This window comes from Zalophus californianus, chromosome 4, assembly GCF_009762305.2.
Source record: "Zalophus californianus isolate mZalCal1 chromosome 4, mZalCal1.pri.v2, whole genome shotgun sequence".
NCBI classification, from domain to species: Eukaryota; Metazoa; Chordata; class Mammalia; order Carnivora; family Otariidae; genus Zalophus; species Zalophus californianus.
In genome coordinates, this window is record NC_045598.1 from 184,210,057 (window position 1) to 184,232,962 (window position 22,906).

Genomic DNA, 22,906 nt, shown 5'->3' on the forward strand with positions numbered 1-22,906 from the left:
AATCGCCATGGCACAGAACACCCTTTTCTTTATGCTGCCCTGTGGTTTGTGGTTCAATTCTTATGCTCATGTGTTCATTTAAGGATATTGCATGGCTCTCTATGAACAGAATGAATGGGCTTCAAAATGTTTACAAACCCAAAGATGAAAAAAAAAAACCTGGTTATAGTCTATCCATATTGCATTGCTTGGTGGGATTGAAGCCATAGTACATAAAATACACTTTCTTTGGGGATTTTGGGGTTGATGAGTACTAGTGCTTTTGGTCATAATTAAGAAATGTCTCTGCAGCAGTGTCCTAAGTGGATCACCTGCCTTGCTGGCTTGTTCTTCACCTGGCAGGTGAGAGCCAAATTGATCTTGTAACAGTCAGAGCAGAGCACATAATTCTTGTGTTGAAAATCTTTCAACAAGTCAGCCTCCATGTGCCTTCTTTGACCCTAAGGTAGACTGGATTGAGCTCTTCTGCTAATGTCTTTCTTAGCCTATGCACTTACCTGTCATGACACCCAGCACCCTTTGCTATAATTATCTCCCTAATGTCTACCTTCCTCGCTCTTTAAGTTTTTTGATCACTGGAACTCTGTCTGTCTTGTTTCTGAAAGAGCTCTGCAGCCAGTGTGACCCCTGGCATGTGAAGAGCATCCAGTAAATAGATGAAGGAAATGATTTTGAACCGATGAGTGAAGATTGGTTTTCTTGTTCTTTTTGAATAACTAAGCACACATATGTTAATCACTGATTCATTTAGTTATCTGAAACATATTGAGCATTTACTCTGAAATATAAAGGCTACAGAAGAATGAAAGGTATTAAGGCATCTTCCCCCATCCCCTCCCATCCCCCTGCCCAGGCTCACCCTCTCGTCGGAGTGAGGAGGGAAGTTGCACTGGTTCCTTTGGTGGCTGCTTTGGCACACTCTTATCTACTTGTCTCCCTCTGTCCTGTTCAGTACTGGGCATTGGGTATTGTCCTTTGAAAGAATCCTCATTACTGTAAATGCGGGTTAGATCTAGGTCAGACTGGCTCTGTTAATTGTGCTTACTCTTAGAATTGACTTGCTGTTCATATTTCTCTTACCCTGCTACAGCCACAGGTCAGTTTTGGTGCCTGTTCTAGGTGAATGATGTGCAGGAAAGCAAAGAACGTTGCAGATTTCAGCTGGGAAAAGTGGGTATTTTCAGTGTGTGTGTGTGTGAGTGTGTGTGTGTGTGTGTGTGCGCGCGCGTGCGCGCGCGTGCGTGCATGCATGTTTGGCCGGGGTGGTCACTTAAAAGTGCATAAAGATAACAAAATTAATAGGTAATGAAAGTATCGGCTGCTTGTCAGGCATTATTTGTATTTGTCTTCTGTTTCAGTTGCTTATGGCAGTCCTGCATAGTGGGTATCAGTGTCTATATCTTGCCAATAAAGAAAGAGAGTGTCAAAGATTAAGCAGTTTGACTAAAGTCACACAGCTTCAAGGTGTCAGAGATGTCATTTAAGTCCACTTCTACCTATTTTTAACTCCTGTCTTCCTACAAATGTACCTAGATGCCTTTAAAACTCCTAATGCGGGGCGCCTGGGTGGCTCAGTCGGTTAAGCGGCTGCCTTCGGCTCAGGTCAGTATCCCAGGGTCCTGGGATCGAGTCCCGCATCGGGCTCCCTGCTCTGCGGGAAGCCTGCTTCTCCCTCTAACTCTGCCTCTCTCTCTCTCTCTCTCTCTGTCTCTCATGAATAAATAAATAAAACATTTAAAAAGAAATAAAAAAATAAAACTAATGCACTCAGCTGTGTGTGTCCCATTACACAAAATGGAAATTGCAACTCTTATCTATAACTTTGTCTTTCATTATAATTTCCTCTTTTTGAAGATATAAAATCCTAGATACAGAATATAGCCAGCAGGTCATGTTTTTGTTAAGGCACAGTAGCTACACATCTTAGTTTTTACTTTAATTGCACTTTTAAAAACTATTAATTTTTATTCTAGAAACACATCAGAGTGTCTTAAGCTCATTTATCTTACTTTTGCTTCCTGAGTTTTTATCTTTCCCTGGAGGAGGAAATTTACTGGGATTTTTATTTGATCAAAGACACTTTTTGTATTAGGTGGCAATATAAAATTTTTAAGCAGTTTTCTTTTATCCGGCCTCCTTCCTTGCTAGAGCTCTTACCCCACTTAACACTTCCACAAAGTTAAAATGAAATAGAAAATATTTGTTACATTTACAGTAAAGTTTACCTTTGTTAGTTCCAAGATGGAGTTAAACTGTTATATATTGGCTACAATTACCTTCAGAATTTTTCCACAGAAAATCATGTTGTCGTATTTAATGATGCTGCATCTCTTAATTGAAGATAGTTTATCACTGATCTCAGAAAATCACTGCAACTGCTAAGGTTGGTCAGATTTAGCCCTAAAAACATGAACAAAAGGATTTCAAGAAGAGACAAAAGTAGGGCAGTGGCCGGCGAGAGAAATGCAGTTCATTGTGAGGTCTGATAAGCCAGGATCCTGTAGAAGTTTGGTTTCAATCTTTTTTTTTTTTTTTTTTAAATAAAGTGATTAGATGGAAGGAAGTGATATTATTGGAGGCTCTTCTACATGGAGGAGACCAACCAGAACTTGAACGTCAGAGCTCATAGGGCCAATGGAGGATGATAGGAGAAGGTTTTGAAATGGACAGGAACAAGGGCCCCTCAGAGGAGGGATTGCCTGGAAAGGAAGCAGATGTCACCGTGCCCTTGTCTCCGGGGCTGTTAGTCCCAGTTAGAGGTAGTGGCTCACTGCACTGGGGTGGGCAGAGGTAGAGAGCTCAGAAAATATTTCCTGGAAGAAATGGAAAATAAAACTCAGAAAACTTGTAGTTTGCTAAAGGTCACTTATACTTCATGGTAAAAATCAGCAGGGAATTCGTATCTTATGATTGTTGAAGACAATGCATTCATTTATTCATCCAGTACTTGATGCATCCACAGCACTGTCCTGAGTGGTGAAAATTAGCCATGATTAAGACAGAGCTAAACAATTGTGGTAAATGCTGCAAAGTAGCATGGCATGAGTGCTTTGGGAAGATGAGTAAAATGATTGACCAGGAATTGGTGGAAGTTTACATTAAGTATATTGAACTTGAATTAAATATTCTCATTGAAGAATGTAATGCTATTGCTATAGTAAAAAACATGGACCTTTAATCACTTATTAAAGTAATCACCTATTACTTCCATTTATTGCCTTAATAGGCAAGAAAAGACCCTCTTGTGTTTGTTACCTCCCTCAAAGATTAATTAAGACAACATATTTAAAAGTGTCTAAAATATACTTGTCTGATATTCAGGAGCCTCTCAATAAATGCTGACCTCCATCTCTTTTTCTGCTTATATCATATGCAATATAATGCATGGCTGAATGAACAATTTATAAAATAGACATAAACAGCATTGGCTGATTTTTGGAGCCCTGTTCCCTTTATTTTGTAATACTTTCTTTCTTAGAATGTAGGGCCTTTGAATATATCTGATTGGTGACTCATGAACATACATGAAGGTGTGATGTTCTGGCATTAAGACTTTTAAAAGTCCACATAAGGGGCGCCTGGGTGGCTCAGTTGGTTAAGCGACTGCCTTCGGCTCAGGTCATTATCCTGGAGTCCCGGGATCGAGTCCCACATCGGGCTCCCTGCTCAGCAGGGAGTCTGCTTCTCCCTCTGACCCTCCCCCCCTCATGTGCTCTCTCTCTCTCATTCTCTCTCAAATAAATAAATAAAATCTTAAAAAAAAAAAGTCCACATAAAATATCAGTCATGACGTGATTCTTGTTTCAGGCAAAAATATCCCCTGTTAACATATTATTTCTATGAGTTGTAAAGGTCATTTTGAGAAGAATCACATGTAGCTGTTGAGCAAGAAACTGAAACGGTATCAGAGAATGTTTAAGAGATCTAAATGCATTTGAGGGAGGTAGGAATGAATTAGAGATTAAGCTACAAGTAGATTAGAGGAAAAGAAATTTGAAATCCTCCATTTCTACCCATCCTTCAGTAAGATTTATATCTGTTTACCAGATGCCCCAACATGTAGCTTGTCAGTCTTTTTCATCCTGTCTTGTAGAAAAGTGGTAATGTAGGGATTTCTTTGCTTGTTTCTTCTTTCATAGGTATTGTATAACGGAATTTTCTTTCACATTTTAGTCTCAGAATAAGATGACCTTGTCACAAGACATTTTGGGGTGCTGCTCTTTGGGGATTCTCACTTTCTGCAGTCTTCAGCCCCTGGCCCTAGGTTTAACATATAATATGCGAGTTTTTTTCATTAAAGTTTATATCAGTACATCTTGTACTTTTTGCATGAATTGTTGAAGTTTTTAATTTGCTTCCCTCTTCTGATGTGGGTAGCTACCATATAGAGGCCTATAGAGGTCTCAAAACCCACTTTTTCTTTATCATATCTTTTCATTTCTGTACAGCCTTTTTGTAGCTTCTTTGTTTATTAAAATAGTTTAGCCTTAACACAAATAGCCATAGACATGGTATCATCAGTTAGAACAGAACAACTGTTGGGCACTGCTGTGGGATGCAGTTTCTCTCCTTCTGAGCACCAAATCTCTTGTGCTCCTGCCCTCTTTAAGTGCCCCAGGCCTCCCAGCCGTCCTGAAGGAGCTGCTATTTAGCACAGCATTCATTGCAAGCCCTTCCTGACTTGCCTGCGGTCTGCCTGCCTCTTGAGCCCTGTCACCAGACAACCCCCCCTTTGTACCTTATGCCTCTGTCTCTCTGCTGCTTTGTGGTCTTTGCAGACATTCCGTTGACCCACCTACAGAGCTCTGATCATGCTGTGCCCCGTGCACAGGACACCCCTGCACATACCCAGGCCTGCCCGTTTAGGCTCTGCTAACATACCGCTTAGGCTCAAGTTCCTCTTGATCTTGGGCCTAGAAATGTTTACTGCCTCGTTTAAATTTTGTAATATTTCATCTGTACTTTTCTTAAAGTGATTAAAATGTATACGTTGTGTTGTGAGTATCCACATATATGTACTTCTTGAGAATGGGGTCAACATCATGACACGATTCAGTAACATAACCACCATTTACTGAGCCCAGGGCTGCCTGGCCTCGAGTCCATGTGGACTGGTCCGTCCCATCCAGGTGTTTTCTGGGGAGCACTGGTAGCATGTTGTAAGGACTCAGTAAATTGTCATTGAACTTCATGACATCTCTTTCTGCCGATCAGATACCTTTTCACTTCCTTTTTAGTTTTTAGCTATATTCTAGATCTGTGCTGTGGTAACTTCTAGCCCTTGAAGCTATTAAAGTTTTATTTTTTTAATATTTATTTATTTATTTATTTGACAGAGAGAGTGAGAGAGAAAGGGCGCACACAAGCAGGGGGGAGCGGCAGCAGAGGGAGAGGGAGACACAGACGCAGACTCCCTGCTGAGCAGGGAGCCCGATGCGGGGCTCGATCCCAGGACCCTGAGATCATGACCTAAGCCGAAGGCAGATACTTAACCAACTGAGCCACTCAGGCGCCCCAAAGCTATTCAAGTTTTAATTAATTAAAAGGAAATAAAATGAAAAATTCAGTCATACTAGCCACATTTCAGGTGCTCAGTAGCCACGTGTGGCCTGTGACCACTGTGTTGGACTGTGTAGATATACATTTCCATCATCACAGAAAGTTCTCTTGGGCAGTGCTGGTCTGTGTTGTTTTGATTGCCTTCTAGAGAGTCCCTGTGTACATGTGGTGTGTGTGTGAGACATACTTCTAGGATAGGAATGATGCAGTGGACAAACTGTCATGTGGAAATACACCCGTATATACTGTTATAGAACACTTTCCAGTTTGATATTATTTCCTTGTTTGATCATCCCAGAGGCCCAGTTTTCTAAAGATACTGTACCTGTGCCCCGCTCTCTTCACTGTTCTCGGGAACTGTTCCTTCGCCCAGGATACCATCTTCACTGCTCTTTGGAGGGAAGCAGACGTGTTTTTCCTCAGGTCTGAGCTTAGAGAGCTGGCCGAGCTGGAAATGGGAAATGTAAGGCTAACCTGGCAGGCCTCGTGGAAAGGCTCCCCATTATGAATTGTGGTCTGCAGCTTCCTTGTGCTGCTTAGAGGTAGCTTCCCAGATGGGGCTTGCCTCGGCCCTTGCTGCCGGTCCCATGATGCTCGAGTAGCTCTTGCAGGTTGTTGAGTGGAGTCTTCTACGTGGTCTCATTTAATTTCCACCTTGATGAAGTGAGATAGTAGGTGACCCCCGTTTTACAGGTAAGGAAATGGAGTCTCAGGGAGGGTAGGGCACTCACTGCCCCGGGTGAGTCAGGACAGAAGTGTTCAAGCATCTCCAGCTTCACGATCACGCTACCCTGCTGTGACCCTGCCTGGGTCCTTCCCGGTGGTGGCACCACTGCCACTGCTCAGATTGCTGACTGCAGGAGAACCAGGAGTTACTGTGACTCTAATCTCTCTGCAAGTCTTTATCTCTAGTGCTAATTATATTAATATTTCAACTTTTCATTGAAGTTTCATCAGCCTTCTCTTCATATATACCTCTGCTCACATTAATATGCAGAAATATGGAATATGTGGGAGGTTAGAATTTTCTATGCACAGTGTCAAGGCATGGCCTGTGATGTATATGATTAGTCCTCCCGGCTGCAGAAGTAGGTGTCCATGTCCCTGATTGATAGTCAAGGGGACTGAGAGCCCTCTGACTTGCTTTTTTTTTTTTTCCTTTTTTTCCAGTGTCCTACTGTATGTAAGTGCTGGTCTGTGATTTGAACCCATGTTTTTGTTAGGTTTTATCACTTCAGGTCTCACTAAATTAAGCTCTTCTTTCGATATCATCATTAATTTATACTCTCTTACTGCAGGTGTCAAAAGGCAAGACAGTTGTGCTTGTCTGGAGGCTGTAGGTTAATATGCTGTTCTGGGAGTACCATGAGCAAAAACAGGTGACAAATAACTCGATTAAGCATTCACTTAGGGCTATTTTTGAATTTTCCTCTAAGCAACTTAATTTTACATTCGTTTTATGCTCATGTTTTAGCTTCATTTGTTCGCAAACTTGAGATCATGGAATTTAAAGGACTTGGCTGGTTGTAGCATTTGTATGTAATACCCGTGATACAGTTTCTTTGTCAGAGGCATAATTAACAATATGATTTGTACGTCTACTGCCTTCTGGTATTCACAACACAGTTTGTAAACTTAATTAGTTCTTGGAATCGCAAATGTTTTGAAGATGATAAACACTTTTCCTCTGAATAATGTGTTGAATGGTTATATATTCATAGGAATTTACTCTATGTTACTGAAATTAGAATGCTGATAGGTATGCTTCTCAAGGTAAACATCACCTGCAGTTGCATATTCCCAGATTATGTTTTTGTGCTTTTCACAGGGGAAATCAGAAATTTAGCTCAGATAATTCAGCCTTCAGGATATTCATTATGGTTCCATTGTATAGAGAACATCTATGCTAATATCATTACAGAGATGCCGTTTTTCCCAATTCTGATGTGATCATTATGGTATAGACGGGGGCTGGAGTGGGGAAGGAGCACACCACCACAGCTCCAATTCACTCGCCTCTGCTCTCCGCTGTCTCAGACTTCTTTGAGGCCAAGGAAATAAGACTGCGCTCTCAGTAGGTAGAAGAGATGCTGCACAAGTACGCTGTATACCCAGGAAGGGTCTTATTACCATTAATAAATCACCGGTCTATAAGTTAATTGAGTTTCCAAGCAATATGGAACTAGAAGAATCAAATTAGAAGAGGCTCAGTGCCATTAGATTAGCGACTCCCAACCCCAGGTGTCGGGGACAGGTCCCAAAAGCCTGGGTTTCTCCCCATTTTTATTTGTGAAGAAATGAGGGCACAGTGAGGCTAAGGGACTTGCCAAAGATGCTCTGGTGGTCAAGCTCAGGCTGCTGCTCCAGCCCCTGTGCTTCCTGCCACATTTCTGCCTGGTTTGTGCTCAGTTGGGTCCTCCTGAAGGCCCAGCATGAGACCTGGCACATAGTACTTAGGACCCCGAGCCTTCTGATTTGCAGGTCCTTTCCACTGTACTTCCAGGAACTTGTCAGGAGTGCATTTATCAATCAGATGAACAGAAATCACACCAGGTGTTTTCATAGAGAGGATTGACTATGAAGAGTTGGTTAGATAGGTGCCGGGTGGCTGGAAAAGCAAGTGCGGACACAGAAGTGACACAGACTAGTCATGCTAGTCAGACCCTCATCCTTAGGGCATGGGGAACCAAGGAAGAAACTTGGAGGAAGCACTGCCTGGGGCCCGGGGTCAAGGCTCGGTCGAGGAGCTTGAGGAGGGAGCTCAAGGGGCAGGACTCGGGCCTCTGAGCCAAGGGTCCGGGCTGCTGAGGAAGCGCAGCGAGTGTGGCTCTGGGACGGCCAGGGAATCGCTGTCACTGCTCGAATTAGAAACTGCATGTGGCATGTGCTGCCAGGAGCTGGAAGCCAGGTGGGGAGAAATGGGGAGGGCCAGCCCCCCCCCGCCCCGTCTCTCCTCTTCCAGCACTTCTGCGTACAGACGGAGAGGCCACAGCTTAGGAAGTGGCGGAGACGGTCTGTGTATGGGGGGAAGTGAAAGATAGGTGCCTTTCTTTTTGGTTAATTAGACCTGTGGGGTTTCTTAAAAGTTCATCAAGTCTTCCTGTGCTCTCCGTGGAGAATACCATCATTCTCTGTCATTCGCTCAATAAATATATTTTGAATGCATGTTGTATTTTTGGTGTGAAACTAGGTACTGGGGATATGATGATGAAGAACACAGTTTTGTGTGCATAGGAGCTAGGCGGGGAGACAGAGGATAAGGACATTTGTAAATCTCAGGGTTGAAGAGAACCTCCTCCCCGAGTTCAGCTTGCCATCAGATGGTTGAAGCCTGTCTGACGTTCCTGTCGAGTGGGACCAACGCTCCTGAAGACCGCTCTTTCCATTGTGGAAGCATGCTGGCGTTAGAATCTTCATCTCCCTGATTTCTGCCTTTCTGTCCTAACTGTGCCACAGGCCTCTTACTGACCAAATCTCACTTCTCTTCTATGACATACAGAAATGTTTCTACGCATGTTTTATTTTCTCACGAATCGTTTACCCTTTAGGATAAGCATTTTCAGTTATTTTGGCTATTTTTCCCAGGCAGCACTTTTCAGCTTTTCCCCATTATTTCCTGCCTTACAGAGTCCTTTTAGAGTTTTTCCCCCAGTCGTTCCTTCTCCCTCTCCCGTGAGTTAGTGATACTTCAGATCCACTGTCTGTCTTTGTGCTGTGCTGTGGCCCACAGTTGCCACACAAATTGGTGGATTCTTGAGACTGGTCTAGGGGAACACTTCTCTGGATTCCTGGCCATGCTGTTCACCTTAGTCTTCTCATCTTAGTTTGTTAACTCGTTTGTAGATCGGAACAACACATTATCCCAACTCCAGTGCTGAAGACAAGAGAACAGAAGGCTGGCAGACATCAACCTAAGATAGTAATTGCTAGTTTTGGTCGGAGTAAGCCCCATACCCATCCTTGATTCTGTCACCTTTGCCCAGACAGGCCGTGTGGGGCAGTTCTGGAAAGTAACAAGTAATCTGTTTATTCAGCCTTAAAATAAATCAGTCAGTTGTCAGGAGACTTGACAAGGGGAACCCACTAGCCTGCATAATTGCTTAATTAAATTTTTTATGGTCGAAAGACAAAATGAAAACAAATGAATGCAATTGACTGGCCTTAGCCGGTTGATGTTTTGTAGGATCCCTAGAGGATTTTAATGTACATATTGGTTTAGAATGTGAAGATCTATACCCAACTTGACAAATACCTTTAAGAAAATTCCCAGTGGGAATGTCCACTGTGAAGAGACGGCATCTGACTCCTAAGGAGAAGCCGTGGACAAAATGTAGCTGGAGAATGACTTCGTGTGGGTAACTCTTCCCAGCTTTCCGTTGGCGTGGGAAGCTTGTCCTCATTTCCAGCAAACTGTATGTGTCTGTGTTGGCATGTTCCTGTCCTCAGAAGCTGGGACTGTTAAAGTGTTTCCAAACTGATTTTTTTATCAATGTCTTAGCTTCTGTGATGATGAAATTTGAGTGACAAAATTTTTGTCTCTGCTATTACTGTATTTTGTTTTTAAAAAGTGTTTTATGCCTATTTGGCAATTTTCAGGTAGCTTAGAAGTACGTTGAGTTATGAGGGAAATATAGTATTTTTAGGCATCTTGTATGTTTTGTATTAATATTAAGCTGTGTTTTTTTGTTTTTGTTTTTTTTAGCCATGTTTATTATTCTAGTGTATCTCATGGTTTTGTTGATACACCTTTTAAATAGTATCGGAGTAGATGTGTTCTTTTGGAATCTAGTTGCAATCCTTGATCGTGTTATTTTTTTGTATTCTTTTTTATAAAAGTGACCCTGTATCAGCTTATGAAAAATGTGATTTAATATCTTAAGGATCATTTTCCCCCAACTACTCTGACTTTTTGCTGTATAAATAGGGACTGATTATGATTATGAAACTGGCCTAAAAATGTCTATCTAGACTTCGCATGATTATATCCTACTTTGAATTTATTTTGAATAGTCCATCATAGCCATAGAGTCTGCATTTTGTATATCTAACCAATAGAAAATATTCGTTAGTAATCTTATTAGATATGAAAGTAATAGAGAGCAAAATGCTTGCATTATATGGTTGTTATAGGGTATCATTAGTCCAGTCATATTTCTATCTCCAAGTGTGGTAATGCCAGCAGGATAAATGAGAAAGACACTGAATCTTCACACAAAGGAAATGGGTTTTATAATGAGTACAGTCGGAACAGAACTAATCTCTTTCTTGGATCATTACTTCACCTAATCATAAAAGCTTTTTTAATTCAAATCCTTGCAGGGTTCTAATTGGTGACCTCTGGAGCCTGATAATTGTTTAAGATAGCTGGTCTTTTGCAGTATACTTAATGATGTTTGCAATTAAAAGTGAGAGATGTGGTGTAACCCTCAGGCAGGTATAACTAAAATGTAGATTTTCCTTTTTTCAATCTTTAGTAGTTATTCCCATCTCTCCTTTCAGTAGTGACCAACTTAAATCATTGTTAACTTGAATTAACCTCATGCAGTGTTTTCTGCATTCAGTCTGTGGGTTTACCAGATCTTCTTTGGACAAATGTGTTGGGCTCTCTCCAGAACAGTCCTGCAGCATTTGGAACAGCCATGGGACTGGTCTGTTTGGGGAGGCAGGAACTCCTAGCCCCTTTCTCTCATCCCCTTCTTGGTCCGTCTTCCTGCCTCCCTTGCTGGGGTGATTTCAGTAGAGGCTGAACCATTCTTGGCAGCTGATGCCAATAAATACTTCTGAACTTTCTTTACTACCAGATGAAAATGGGTCAGTAGAAGAGAAGTTTGCCAACATTCACCTTTAGAACTGGTAAGACCATGGATGAACCTGAGCCCTGGTCATTTGCTGTCTCTGTCACTCTGCATAGCATCATGCTGGGAATGAGTTTGCCCCGTGGTACATTTATTGTGTTTTTAACTCCGTCTCCGCTTCTGTCCTATTTCTCAGTAAATAGTGGGCATTCCATAAATGCAGTCGATGGACTGTTCCTATAAAGTTCTGTTGATTTATTGGTGGTGGAATTTAATCTCTTGTGCTCACCTGTTGGCTTGGAAGGTTTTGTTTGGTTTTTGAAGCCAAAGTTGTATGGTAATTTGGAGAAGAAGCACAACCTTTGAGAGTCTATAATGCTGCAGTTCAACCTCAGCTCTGCTGCTGATCAGGTATAAGAAAAAGGGGATGATAGTTTCTGCCCCATCACTCTGAGAAGTTGTGAGGACTAAATGGAGGCAAAGCCTCCAGTGTAGTGTCCTGCACATAGGAACTGTTTAACTTGTTAGATACCGTCTACCAGTTTTAGGGAGTGTCTCAGCTCAGATTTACATGCTCTGGTCTTTATTGTTTTAAAATTATAGGGGGGAAAAAACCTTTTGCAATTAGAAGTTTATTTTGAAAATTGTTAGAATTTAGAACCAAAATCCAGTAACCTACTTACTTCTGAAGGTCTTTGAGTCTTTCCCCTTGAGGCACCGAATGATCATGCTGTATCTTTGTATTGCTCTTTTTTTTTTTGCCATGATGCCCTTTGTTTGGTGAATGACTGCATATATTTCAGGGGAAATTAAGATGCCAATATACTAGAAGCATTTTTCTTCCCTTAAAAAGAATTTGACAAAATGTTCATAATAATTCTGAGTAGTGCTCAGAATTTTTTAGTTATCTGGATTTGATTTTTCAGAATCATATAGCTTTTCTTTAGAATCATATACCTTTCACAAATTCTTTTTGAAATCCATTCTATAATGAGATACTTGTAAATAAATCATTGCAAATTAAACACTGTATTAAGTGAGCAATACTAGCCTATATTCTGTATATTATAATTTTTAAAGCACTGTGATAAACATTATTTCTTTTGATACTTTCAATAGCTTGGTGACTTTCTGCAAAAATGAAATAATCCAAAGCATTTTTTTTTTTCTCACTCAAAATCAAGATCCCTGTACTACAGAAATACCAGAAACTGGAGGGAGCATAGCTTTAGGAAGAGGTGAACTGTGGTTGGGGTCTTGGATCGGGGGCTGGCTGCGGGACCTCAGCTGTGTCCCTGAATGCCTCCAAGCAGCTATTCCCTTTCTATACAATAAAGATTATAGCTACTTTGCCGCACCATTACAAGGATTAAATACCTGGAAGATAGTAAATAAATTCCGGCTGCTTATATTATTGCTATATTTTTGTTAATTATCTGTGGTGGGTAGAATTAATTCCTCCCTTCCTCTTCATTAACCTTTCTTCCCTCCTGGAGGAGTTTAACTTTCCTTTCTTTCTATATATGTTTTAATCTTATGTGCTGTATGTATATTTAAGGATATTTGTGCCTAAATATTTGCTCTGTCTTTATAAAAATAGTTTACTTCCAAGCATTGTTAATATTTAGAGTATTGACTGTGTCCTGCTTCCTGGATGGTATATATGTGTTTGTGTTTATGATGAGTCTGTTCATCCTTATTAGACAGTGATATGCATCTCTACTCTGCTGTGTCATTTATTTCTGTTTATGGAAGATTATTTGCAAGATCATGAGCTGTATGAATCAATCTAGTCTGGGCAGGTTTTAGTGTATTCAACTCTGGTTTGAATCTAATAGGTATTCAGTTAGGTTGCTTAAATAAAATAATTCCTTAGTGAAAACATTTATCATGTTGGAAGTTACAAAAAATTATTTTCAGACCAGCAGCCACAGTAACATTTTAGTGATCTGTCAAATAGAATTTACAGTGGCTTTGAACACTATATATATATATATATATATATATATATATCTTTTAAGATCCATTTAAATCCTCCAAGTGGGCTGTTGTATTATTTTGAAATAGATTTCTGAATGTTGAGCATGTAGTTATTCTCCTCCTTGTGTGGGCTTCTTGTTACCATGGATCCGGGGCTAAGTCCTGTCGTCTCTGATCAGTTCATACAGGGTCTGGTGCTTGGAAAGGGGGTCTCCTGCTGTATTTCTGTACCCACTCGGACTTTATTGTGCAGGCTAACTGGGGCTATTTACCTACACTTTTATGACCCTTTTAAATGGTTTTTTACTAAGTTGCTTTTATTATTTATTTTTAGAGAGGGAGAGAGAGAGTGCACATGCATTAGTGGGGCGAGGGGCAGAGGGAGAAGGAGAGGGAGAATTTCAAGCAGGCTCCACATTCAGCACCAAGCCCAAGGTGAGGCTCAGTCCAGCAACCCTGAGATCATGACCCTGAGCCAAAATCAAAGAGTTGGACACCTAACCAACTGAGCCACCCAGGCGCCCCCTACGTAGCTTTTAAACAACTAGTAAGATGGGCTTTGACATTAGATATACCTTGATGTCAATCCTGAATCAACTCCTTATTACCTCACTTCTGTCAAATTTGTTAACCATTTGAATCCTCTGGTCTTACTCTGTAAAATGGATGTGATATATCATAGATTTTGTAGAATAAAAAGAGACTCTAAGTCAAACACAGAGCCCTGTACCTGATGGCTCATTGTCAACAGAGTAATGACAATAATTACCTCATTACTACTGGTATAAGTGACCTCTGAAACAACTGTCATGACTTTTCAGCATTGGCTGTGTGATATTCCATGTGGTAAGCTGACATGCAAAGGAGACATGAGAAATTCTTTAACGACTCCTTGGGGTTTTACTGAAGATGTAGGGCTGCAGAGCTCTCTTTGCCTTACCACGTCCTCTTGCCACGCTCTCCACTCTGCTCTGTGCCAGGAGGCCAATGTGGATGGCACGAGGGCGGTCTCGCCAGACACTTCTGGCCTCTGGCTTGTAGCTGGGTCGGTACCTGCCCAGCGGAAGGCACCAGCAGCCGACTGTCGGGAGGGAGAGGTGAGATCAGAGTGCTTGTTCTCTTCGGCTTCTTCCCTGTCGGGCTACCGGGAGTTGTCTGCTTCCCTCTGTGGGAGTCTGTGACCCCTGTCAGGCTGCCCTTGCCACACAGCCTCTTTCTTTGCTTTTCTTTTCCCCTTCGTGCTTCATGTCTTGGGGCAGTAATACCTCCCTTGCTAGCTAACCCCGGAGTGCTACACCATTCTTTCTTGCTATTATTATAGGTTCTCTGCACCTTTAATATATAGGCCCTTAATTAAACTCTGTTCAGATTACCCAGTTTGAATGCCACGTTTCCTTCTAGAATCCTGTTTCTTGGATCATTCACCCAGGGAAAGAACAGAAGCTCTAGGAATAGGCAGAGTTGCAGAGTATCAGGGTTTCTAGCTAACGGTTTCTGACCTAAAAGATAAATTCCATATGGCCTCAGCACAGGAATGTGTTGGTTCGTTAATGCATTCTTTCATTGACCTGTTTTGTAAAGAATGCATTTTTTTTCCTTTATAGAAACCCTGTGTGCTAGAACCCTGATTGGGTGGTTAGCTTGACAAATTATTTTAATGACCTGTGGATGGAATATGTTGGGAAAGTGTCCTGCATTCAGAGCCCTCAGTTTGAGTCTCAGTAATGTGGCTCGCAAACTGTGTGACTTTCAGAAACACATTTTCAAACTTCTCTCATGTGTAAAATGTGAATAGTGCTCACCAATCCTGGAATATTGTCAGGATGATGTGAGATAAAGAAGCAAAAAGACTGAATAAAAGGTAAGGCTATAAGCATGTGTGTTTGTAATGATGAGTTCTTTCCACCGTCCAGTCTCACAGCTTGTACCTGGGAGCCCTCACCACGTTCCAGGCTCCATCCATGAAAGGGATTGAAAGGGGGTAGCTGACAGGGTATTGCATGAAGTAGGAGGTTAGACCTGTGGTAAACATCATGCTAGAGTGCTGTGTTTTTTTGGTTAACTGGGAATTCAAGGGCACCTCTTCTAGGAAGTAGAATTTAGTTGGAGACACCAAAGAGAAGATACCTCAAGGCAAAAAGCCCACAGAATGTTCTAGTCTTAGAGCGCAAGTTCAAAGCCTACGTTCAACATGGTGGATGCGGTGCTTAAGAACCTGTGGACAAAGGTGGGTGTTGTGGGATAGACAATACAGCATGGGGACAGGAGCACAGGTGTGTCCTGTGTGTTTTCTCTGATTGGATAGTCAGTAGACTTGACGCTTTCTCTAAATATGAGGGCTTTGCCTCTGACAGCTTTCTCATTTGTCTTCTGTCCACGTCAACTATAAATAAACTGTCTGGTGTCATCCCACAGTGGTTGTTCATCCCGACAGACTGTTTTATTATCTAGCTGTGTTTTAACCTGCCTCTCTCTCCCTCTCTCTCCCCCTCTCTCCGCATCTCGTCCATGTCACTTGCTCCTAAGCTGCCAGATTGCCTTTCCTTAAGGCTGTCTCCCATCACGACAATCCCCACCTGACAACTTGTAGTAGCTCCCTGTTGTTACTGATCTGGTAGGATCTCAGTTTTGACCTTAGGAGCCTGGCCTGCCCTTTTATGCTTTTGTCCTCACTTCTTCTCGGTGCTGACCTCTCCTCTCACCCTGAAGCTGTTCTGTCTTTCTGCAGGAACCCAGGACGTGGGGTCAGGAAATTGAGTTCGTGCCTAAGCTTGTCCCTGATGGACTCTGTGATGGTAGGATCTTGTCATCCTTACCTGTCTGATCTATTCCATTTTGTACTTTTTGAAGAGAAAAGGGAAAAATAGGTTTTGCTATCTTAGTAAAACTCCATCTATCAACTGTACAGTCTCACTAATGGAATGAGCGAATGTGAACTAGTATTACACAGGGCTACTTACCTTCAGTGAAGAATTCATCATTTCCTTGCCTGACAAACTCCATTCCTTACCCTGTAGCACATACTTGCTAGCTTTTCAAATAATTGACCAAATTCCAAAGCTGCTAGTCCCTTTCCTGCAGCACTGTGTGCATTATATTAAATTTGTCTGTTTCTGTGCCACACATTCTCTATATTCTGTTCCCAGCACCTAGTACATTTCCTCAACATATCAGAACCCAGTCACTGCTTTTGGGTAGGTGCCAGTCTTCACTGCTCACCCAAGTGAACCTCATTGCATTGAAAATATTACCGGATTCTCAAAATAAAATGTTTTACATGTAGTTTTCAGAAATCTGTCTGTTGCTTCAAGTGAGATAAGCAGCTCAGGTAGATGCCCCTACAGTCTCAGTAAAATAACATAGGAATGAAGAACTTAAAATGAATGATCAAGAGAGATTAAAGCTCTGGGTTACTAGCCAAGATGCAAAATACAAGCATGGCCACTTCTGTATAAATTTTTATTCTATTCTGTTTCAGTGTTTACAAAAGTTTTATAAAATGTCTAAAAATTTACTTTTATGTAATTTAAATGGTGAAATATTCATGTTTCAAAAATTTAAAACAACATAAAAGATGAAGTCCTGCTGATTGCCCACCGATTCCCTCATGTCCACTAATGTAACTGTTGCTAGTTTCGTATCTGTAAGTAGAGAGACATTTTCTATGGAGATACAAGTGAATATGGACATACATTGTTAAACTGTTTCACACTGTGTGTGTCTGTGTGTGTCCTCAACCGTGTATCTGGTGGAGGCCTTTTTCTATCAGAACATAAAGAGCTCTTGATCTTATAGAGTAGCTGTCTGCTATTTCATAGTGCACGTATGCCCTAGCTCCTGTAACCAGGTTCCTGTTGCTAGACATTTAGATGGTTTTCAGTGTTTTGCTATTAAAGACAATGCTATAAGCTTTGTATAGAATATTTTACATTAAAGTTATGTCCACAGGGTGAATTCGTAGAAATGGAGTTGCTCGGAAAAAGGAAAATATCGATTTAAATGTGCTTGATTCTATGAGAGAATTTAAGCATTTTTTAAAAAGATTTATTAGAGAGAGAGAGCAGGGGGAGGGGAGAGGGAGAGAACTCCTCAAGCCGACTCCCCACTGAGCACGGAGCCTGATGTGGGGATCATTTCCAGGACCATGAGATCATGACCTGGGCTGAAATCAAGAGTCACATGCTTAACCGACTGAGCCACCCAGGTGCCCCGAACTTAAGCATTTTTAATGAAAATTTACAGTTCTCAAATTATTTAACCTTTTCAATAAATACTGAAAATTTCATTCATGTAAATCCAAAGATGATTTGGCTGTTTTTTAGAGGATTAGTGGATTTTACTCTATTTGATGGGCTAAAATAAAAAGGTAAGTGGCCATTGCTTAGGAAGCTTTGCAGTCGCCCAAGGCAAAAACAAAAAAGAAATGAACAAATAAGAAAGACATTGTAACTGACACTAGGTTTCTGGGCTGACAGAAATTTGATGTCCATGGTTTGCAAACATAACATTTTAATCCCCTACATTATCTAAAACCTAATCACACATTTGCTTATTATTTCTGAGCTGGGAGATAGCGTTGGTACATTGAACTGTGTGGTAACAAATGTAATCTGGGGATTAGTAAAAGTGAAATCCCTCATGCATTTGACCTCAGAAACCTTACTGGATTTTCTCTATGGTTGGCCTTCACTGGCTACAGTTAACCAAGAGGTTCTATCCACCTTGGTCGTGTCAAAGTACCTTCCCTTCTCTAGAGAAGATCACAGATGTGGTCACAGGGGCTTTGGAAAATGAAACTCCCGGTAAGGGAGAGGCATAAATACCAGGAAGCTGTTTCAGGATTTCATACATCATGTTGTACAGTCCCCGCCCCCCCCACTTTTTTTTTTGCATTGTATTTTATGGGACTTCATGAAAACATCAAACTACTTGCAATGCTCAATCAAGTGGAAATTGCAAAATTGGTGATTGAATGAATAGTCCCTAAAAGAACCACAAAAGTTTTGACCAGTTTTGAATTTGGTAGCTAGAGGGTCTGCGGCAAGTACGATAGTTGTGATTTAAGCCAGGTGTGTTGGACCCTAGGGATTGGGGCTCCTTCTGCTGTCGTGTGGTGTGTGTTAGGTCCAGTCCTTGCAAACCAACACACTTGTAGTGTGGCATCAGGCCTTCACAATTTTCAAATAAATCTTAAACAGTGAAATACTATATTTTAACATCATTCAAAGCTTACTTAAGGTGACAAGATATTTAGCAACATAAGATTTTCAGAGTTGATGGTCTAGAGAGGAAGTTAAATATTTTACGTATTTTTTTTAAATTTTTATTTACCTTTCCAAAATCATAGGTATATCTCAAACTTTAATATATTGTAAAATACATAATTTTTCTAATTTTTTAATCTTTATGATTTTATGTGTTGCTTAAAATGTTTACTGTCACTGATGCAAGGAATAACATTTGAATGCTGACTCTGGAGTTAACATGTCGTGCATATGTTGTGAGTGCTCAAAATCACAAAAATGCAGTGTTATCTGAAAATAGGTAATTACACCTATTTTAACAAACATTTATGTACTATAAAAGTTCTTTTTTTCCTTTCTACAAAGTTTCAGTATAATTTTGTTGACTCTTCTATGCTAAAGGCATTTCCAATTATAGCATAAATGCATAAATAAATACGTGGAATTAATTTTCTTCTAATTAAAGCTGAAGTCGTGAATTACTGTACTCGATGGAGCAGATAGCATGTGACTTATTGTTCTTTACTGAGGAAAACAAAGCTAGTTTAGCTCACCTACACCATTAGTTCTACAATTTTTAAAGCCTTTGTGTGTGTGCATGCGCTCGTGTGAGTGTGTGCTTATGTATTCATGGAAAACTTTTGAAAGAGTATATGGTATTGTTACAGTCATTACCTGTGGAGTACGGGTGTAGGAGGAAACTTTTCCCTTGATTATGCATCCTGTTATACTGTTTTAACTTTTTTTTTAATAGGAAAAAGTCAAGATGAAAAGTACTCTTAAAGGTGTTTTCAACAACAAGAATTATCTAAGTAAATCTTTGCATTTCATATCCTTCTATTTTAATGTACATTGTTCCCATACAGATTCTGTTTAGAATTCGTTTTCTGGATTAAAACCTAGGATTATACAAGAAAGCAAACAAAATAATCAGTTTATTTGGAAGTTTAGTATTATCTTCAGGGCCTTTCCTGCTCTCCTCTATCTCCCTCCCCAGCACTCTTAACCCCTTTTGTATAGTGTCTGCTGACACCAGCTAGGTCTCCAGCACCGACTGGGTGTCCTGCAGCTCGACCAGTTCAGTTCTGACACTCACTGCTGGGGTTAGGGGAAGACCCCACGGGAGGAGGACTACGTCCCACAAGACTGCCCTCACTTCCTTCAGTCATCAGCTGCAGGTGGAGCGCTCGGGCTACCTACAGCCTGATGAGCTGCCAGTGTGGGGCTTCCACGGCTGCTCCTCAGGTTCGGTAATGTGCTAGAGTGACTCCCAGGACGCAGAAAAGCACTCTACTTACTATTATGGTTCACGTTGATGACTGAACGCCTTCTAGCGCCTCTTCTCTCTGCACAGGTGGGAGTGCTGAACATACTAGCTCCACACTTGGTTTTTCACACGGGCGGCTTTCCTGGCAGCCAGCTCCCTCTTCCTGCAAGAGTCATCTCATTAGCATAAAGTCTTCTATGCTTGAAAGGGGTTTGTTAGGAATGATAAAGTGCAGCCCTATCACTCAGGAAATTCGTAGGGTTCTAGGAAATCCGTGCCAGGAACCTGGGACAAAGACCAAATAGATATTTTTCATTATACCCCACATGTATACTGACTTTTTACCATGCACTGTTAAAGAAAAAAATCATTCTGACACTTGTTAAAATAGTAAGGAAGACTTTATTCAGGACTATCATGATAGGTATCAAGACTGTCACTGTGGAGAAGAGAGATCAGGTCCAACTCTGAATACAAGCAAGACAGTTGGGGGGTTAGCGCTCCAGAGCATGAAGAGGTAGATGGGTGGGGGAGGGGAGGCGACAGTACCCCTGGGTTCTTCAGTGGTGACTGAAGCCTCCAGCTGTCAGCAGAGCCTCCATTATCCTAAGGTGCCATGAAAATCTTATTTTCTGTCTTCTGTGACATAAAAAATGGTGGGAGAGACTGCAGTGGCACACTGTCTTTATAGTCAGACAAACCTGGAGGAAGTCCTACCTTTGCTATTACTGGCAGAGTAACCTTTCTGAACTTCCTGTCTGCCATCTCTTGTGAAGATTGAATTACGTCATGAATGTGGCACATATTAAATTCTTAAGTATTGCTAGCCCAGTAAGTAAAACAAGTGAATACATGTGCCCCTTTCTACACCTGATGCCAGGTTTGGGCCTGCTCCATGCTGTGGTTCCCTTCCTTGAACCTGCGTATCTTGTGGTCCGTCTGGAAGGAGCAGTGCATGTACACAGTCATTCAGCACTCATTGAAGCACCTGCTTGTGTACCTCTTACACAGCCAAATGCTCTAGGCAACAACGTGAGGAAACAGCATCTGAAATTTTCCAAGATCTGGAAGGTACACGTGGTGTGTGCTTAGTGGTAGATGTTTGTTGGATGAAGAAACAGATTTTTACCTAAGAGAAATTTATGTTCTGGTGGGAGAGTATCTTGGTCCACTTGGGGTACAATTGCAGAATACCATAGACTGAGGAGCTTATGAACAACAGAAATATATTTCTTACTGTTCTGGAGGCTGGAAGTCCAAGATTAACATGCCTGCATATTTGGTGTCACATGAGGGCCCACTTCCTGGCTCATAGACGACTGTTTTCTTGCTGTGTCCTCTTGTGGGAGGAGGGGTGAAAGAGCTCCATGCGTAGGGTCTCTTTCATAAGGCACTGATCCTTTTCATGAGGGCTCCGCCCTCATGACCCAGTCACCTCCTTAGAGCCCCCACCTCCTAAGACCATCACATGGGGGATTAGGATTTCAGCATGTGAATGGGAGGTTCCAAACATTGTCTGTGACGGAGATACACTGTGGAGATACCACATTCTCTCCAATAGGAGTCATCGTAGAATTCAGTGTAAAGTGTTTTCTGAGCGTCAAGGTGGAAGTGATTGATTCTTTCCTTCCTGCCTCATTGGTGAAAGGGATAGTCACACATAAAAAATAGTATTTGATGTGGCTGAATCTTCAAGGAGATGTGTGACGTTGAAATAATAACATTACAGGCAGAGAAAAGAATGTTAATGAAGACATGAGTGTGTAGTTGATCCATGTCACTTGTGAGGAGGGTAGATTCGGGTGGGGAGGTCAACTGACAGGAGGTTGTCTAGGACTTTTCACGCCATCTTAAAGAATCAGTTCCTGCGGGGTAAGCCTCGGAGAGCCAGGCAGAGCTGATGCATAGGGATGTCAGTACTTTGTAACACTGAACAGAGATTGTTTTCTGGCTTTTCTTAGCTGTTTGAGCAGCCTCTCTCTAGGATTCCAGAAGGCCCCAAGAAACTTATTTTTGTTTGTGTCTGTTTTTTAGTTCATTGTTTCCTCCATTAGCATGGGCTGTTGAGATTTGACTTTGCAGAGCCATGGTACATGCCTTTTTTCTACAGTACTGGTGAAGAATGATTGATCAAGTGGGAAATACGTCATTACTTGAAAAACCCCTATTGATCTGATGGTCTGTGTTTCTGTATTTGATTTCATGCCACAGCAGAGCTAGCAAGAACTCCAACCTCTGAGGTCCTAAGTCGTACACTTCATGGTTATCTTTTTTCCTCCACAGAAATAGAAAAGTTTCAAAAAGGAGAAGGCAAGGATGAAGAAAAGTACATCGATGTGGTGATTAATAAGAACATGAAGCTGGGACAGAAAGTGTTAATCCCTGTAAAGCAGTTCCCTAAGGTAAGACGGTGAGGTTTGCAGGTGTGGCAAGCCTAGTCACAAGGGAGCAGATGTTCAGTCTGTATTGTTTGATATTTTCTTGAGGTGTTTTCCCTTAGCATAGCCCTCCCCCACCTCACACCAACACAGATACACTTTTAAAGTTAATCAAGAATTAAAAACTTATTTAGTGATCCTGTCTTTTCTGTTTGACTTTAGTGTGAGTTAGGGAGCCCTAAAGAATTATGCTTCTGAATCATCCTAGTGATGTGACTTTGGACAACCTACGTAACTTCTTTCTACTTTAATTTCTTCATTTGTAAGATGAGGTTGGATTTTACATATACATATATACATATATATATATACACATATATATGTATGTATATATGAATTAAATAAGATTATCCATGTTAAATGCTTAACATAGGGTGTAAGCACATAAATGTTCAAAATATCTATTCTACTTCTCTGTTCCAGATAAATGTTCTATTTTTTCATTTATTGCAAGTGTTACGTCCTTGAACATGATTACAATAGGTGCTTTAAAGTTTCTATCTGATTCTAAAATCTTGGTCATTTTAGATTTGGCATGACTTGATACACTGATACTCTTTTTATCTTGTTTTTCTTTCTTCTGAGTGCTCATGTACATGATTTATGCATACTGTTGTGCATGTT

The 22,906-nt window shown here is 41.2% G+C and overlaps 1 protein-coding gene across 7 annotated transcripts in view; it reads left to right on the forward strand.

Moving 5' to 3' along the window:
• KHDRBS3 (KH RNA binding domain containing, signal transduction associated 3) overlaps positions 1–22,906 on the forward strand; it is a 180,503-nt gene that overhangs the window by 37,731 nt on the left and 119,866 nt on the right. For all 7 annotated transcript variants that reach the window (XR_003523740.2, XR_003523741.2, XM_035727224.1 and 4 more), the window contains exon 2: positions 22,128–22,246. Coding sequence is in view for 5 of the 7 variants with exons in the window: in XM_035727224.1 (XP_035583117.1) it covers positions 22,128–22,246 (119 nt within the window). In the remaining 2 variants the exon portion in view is untranslated. The remainder of the gene's footprint in view (positions 1–22,127; positions 22,247–22,906) is intronic.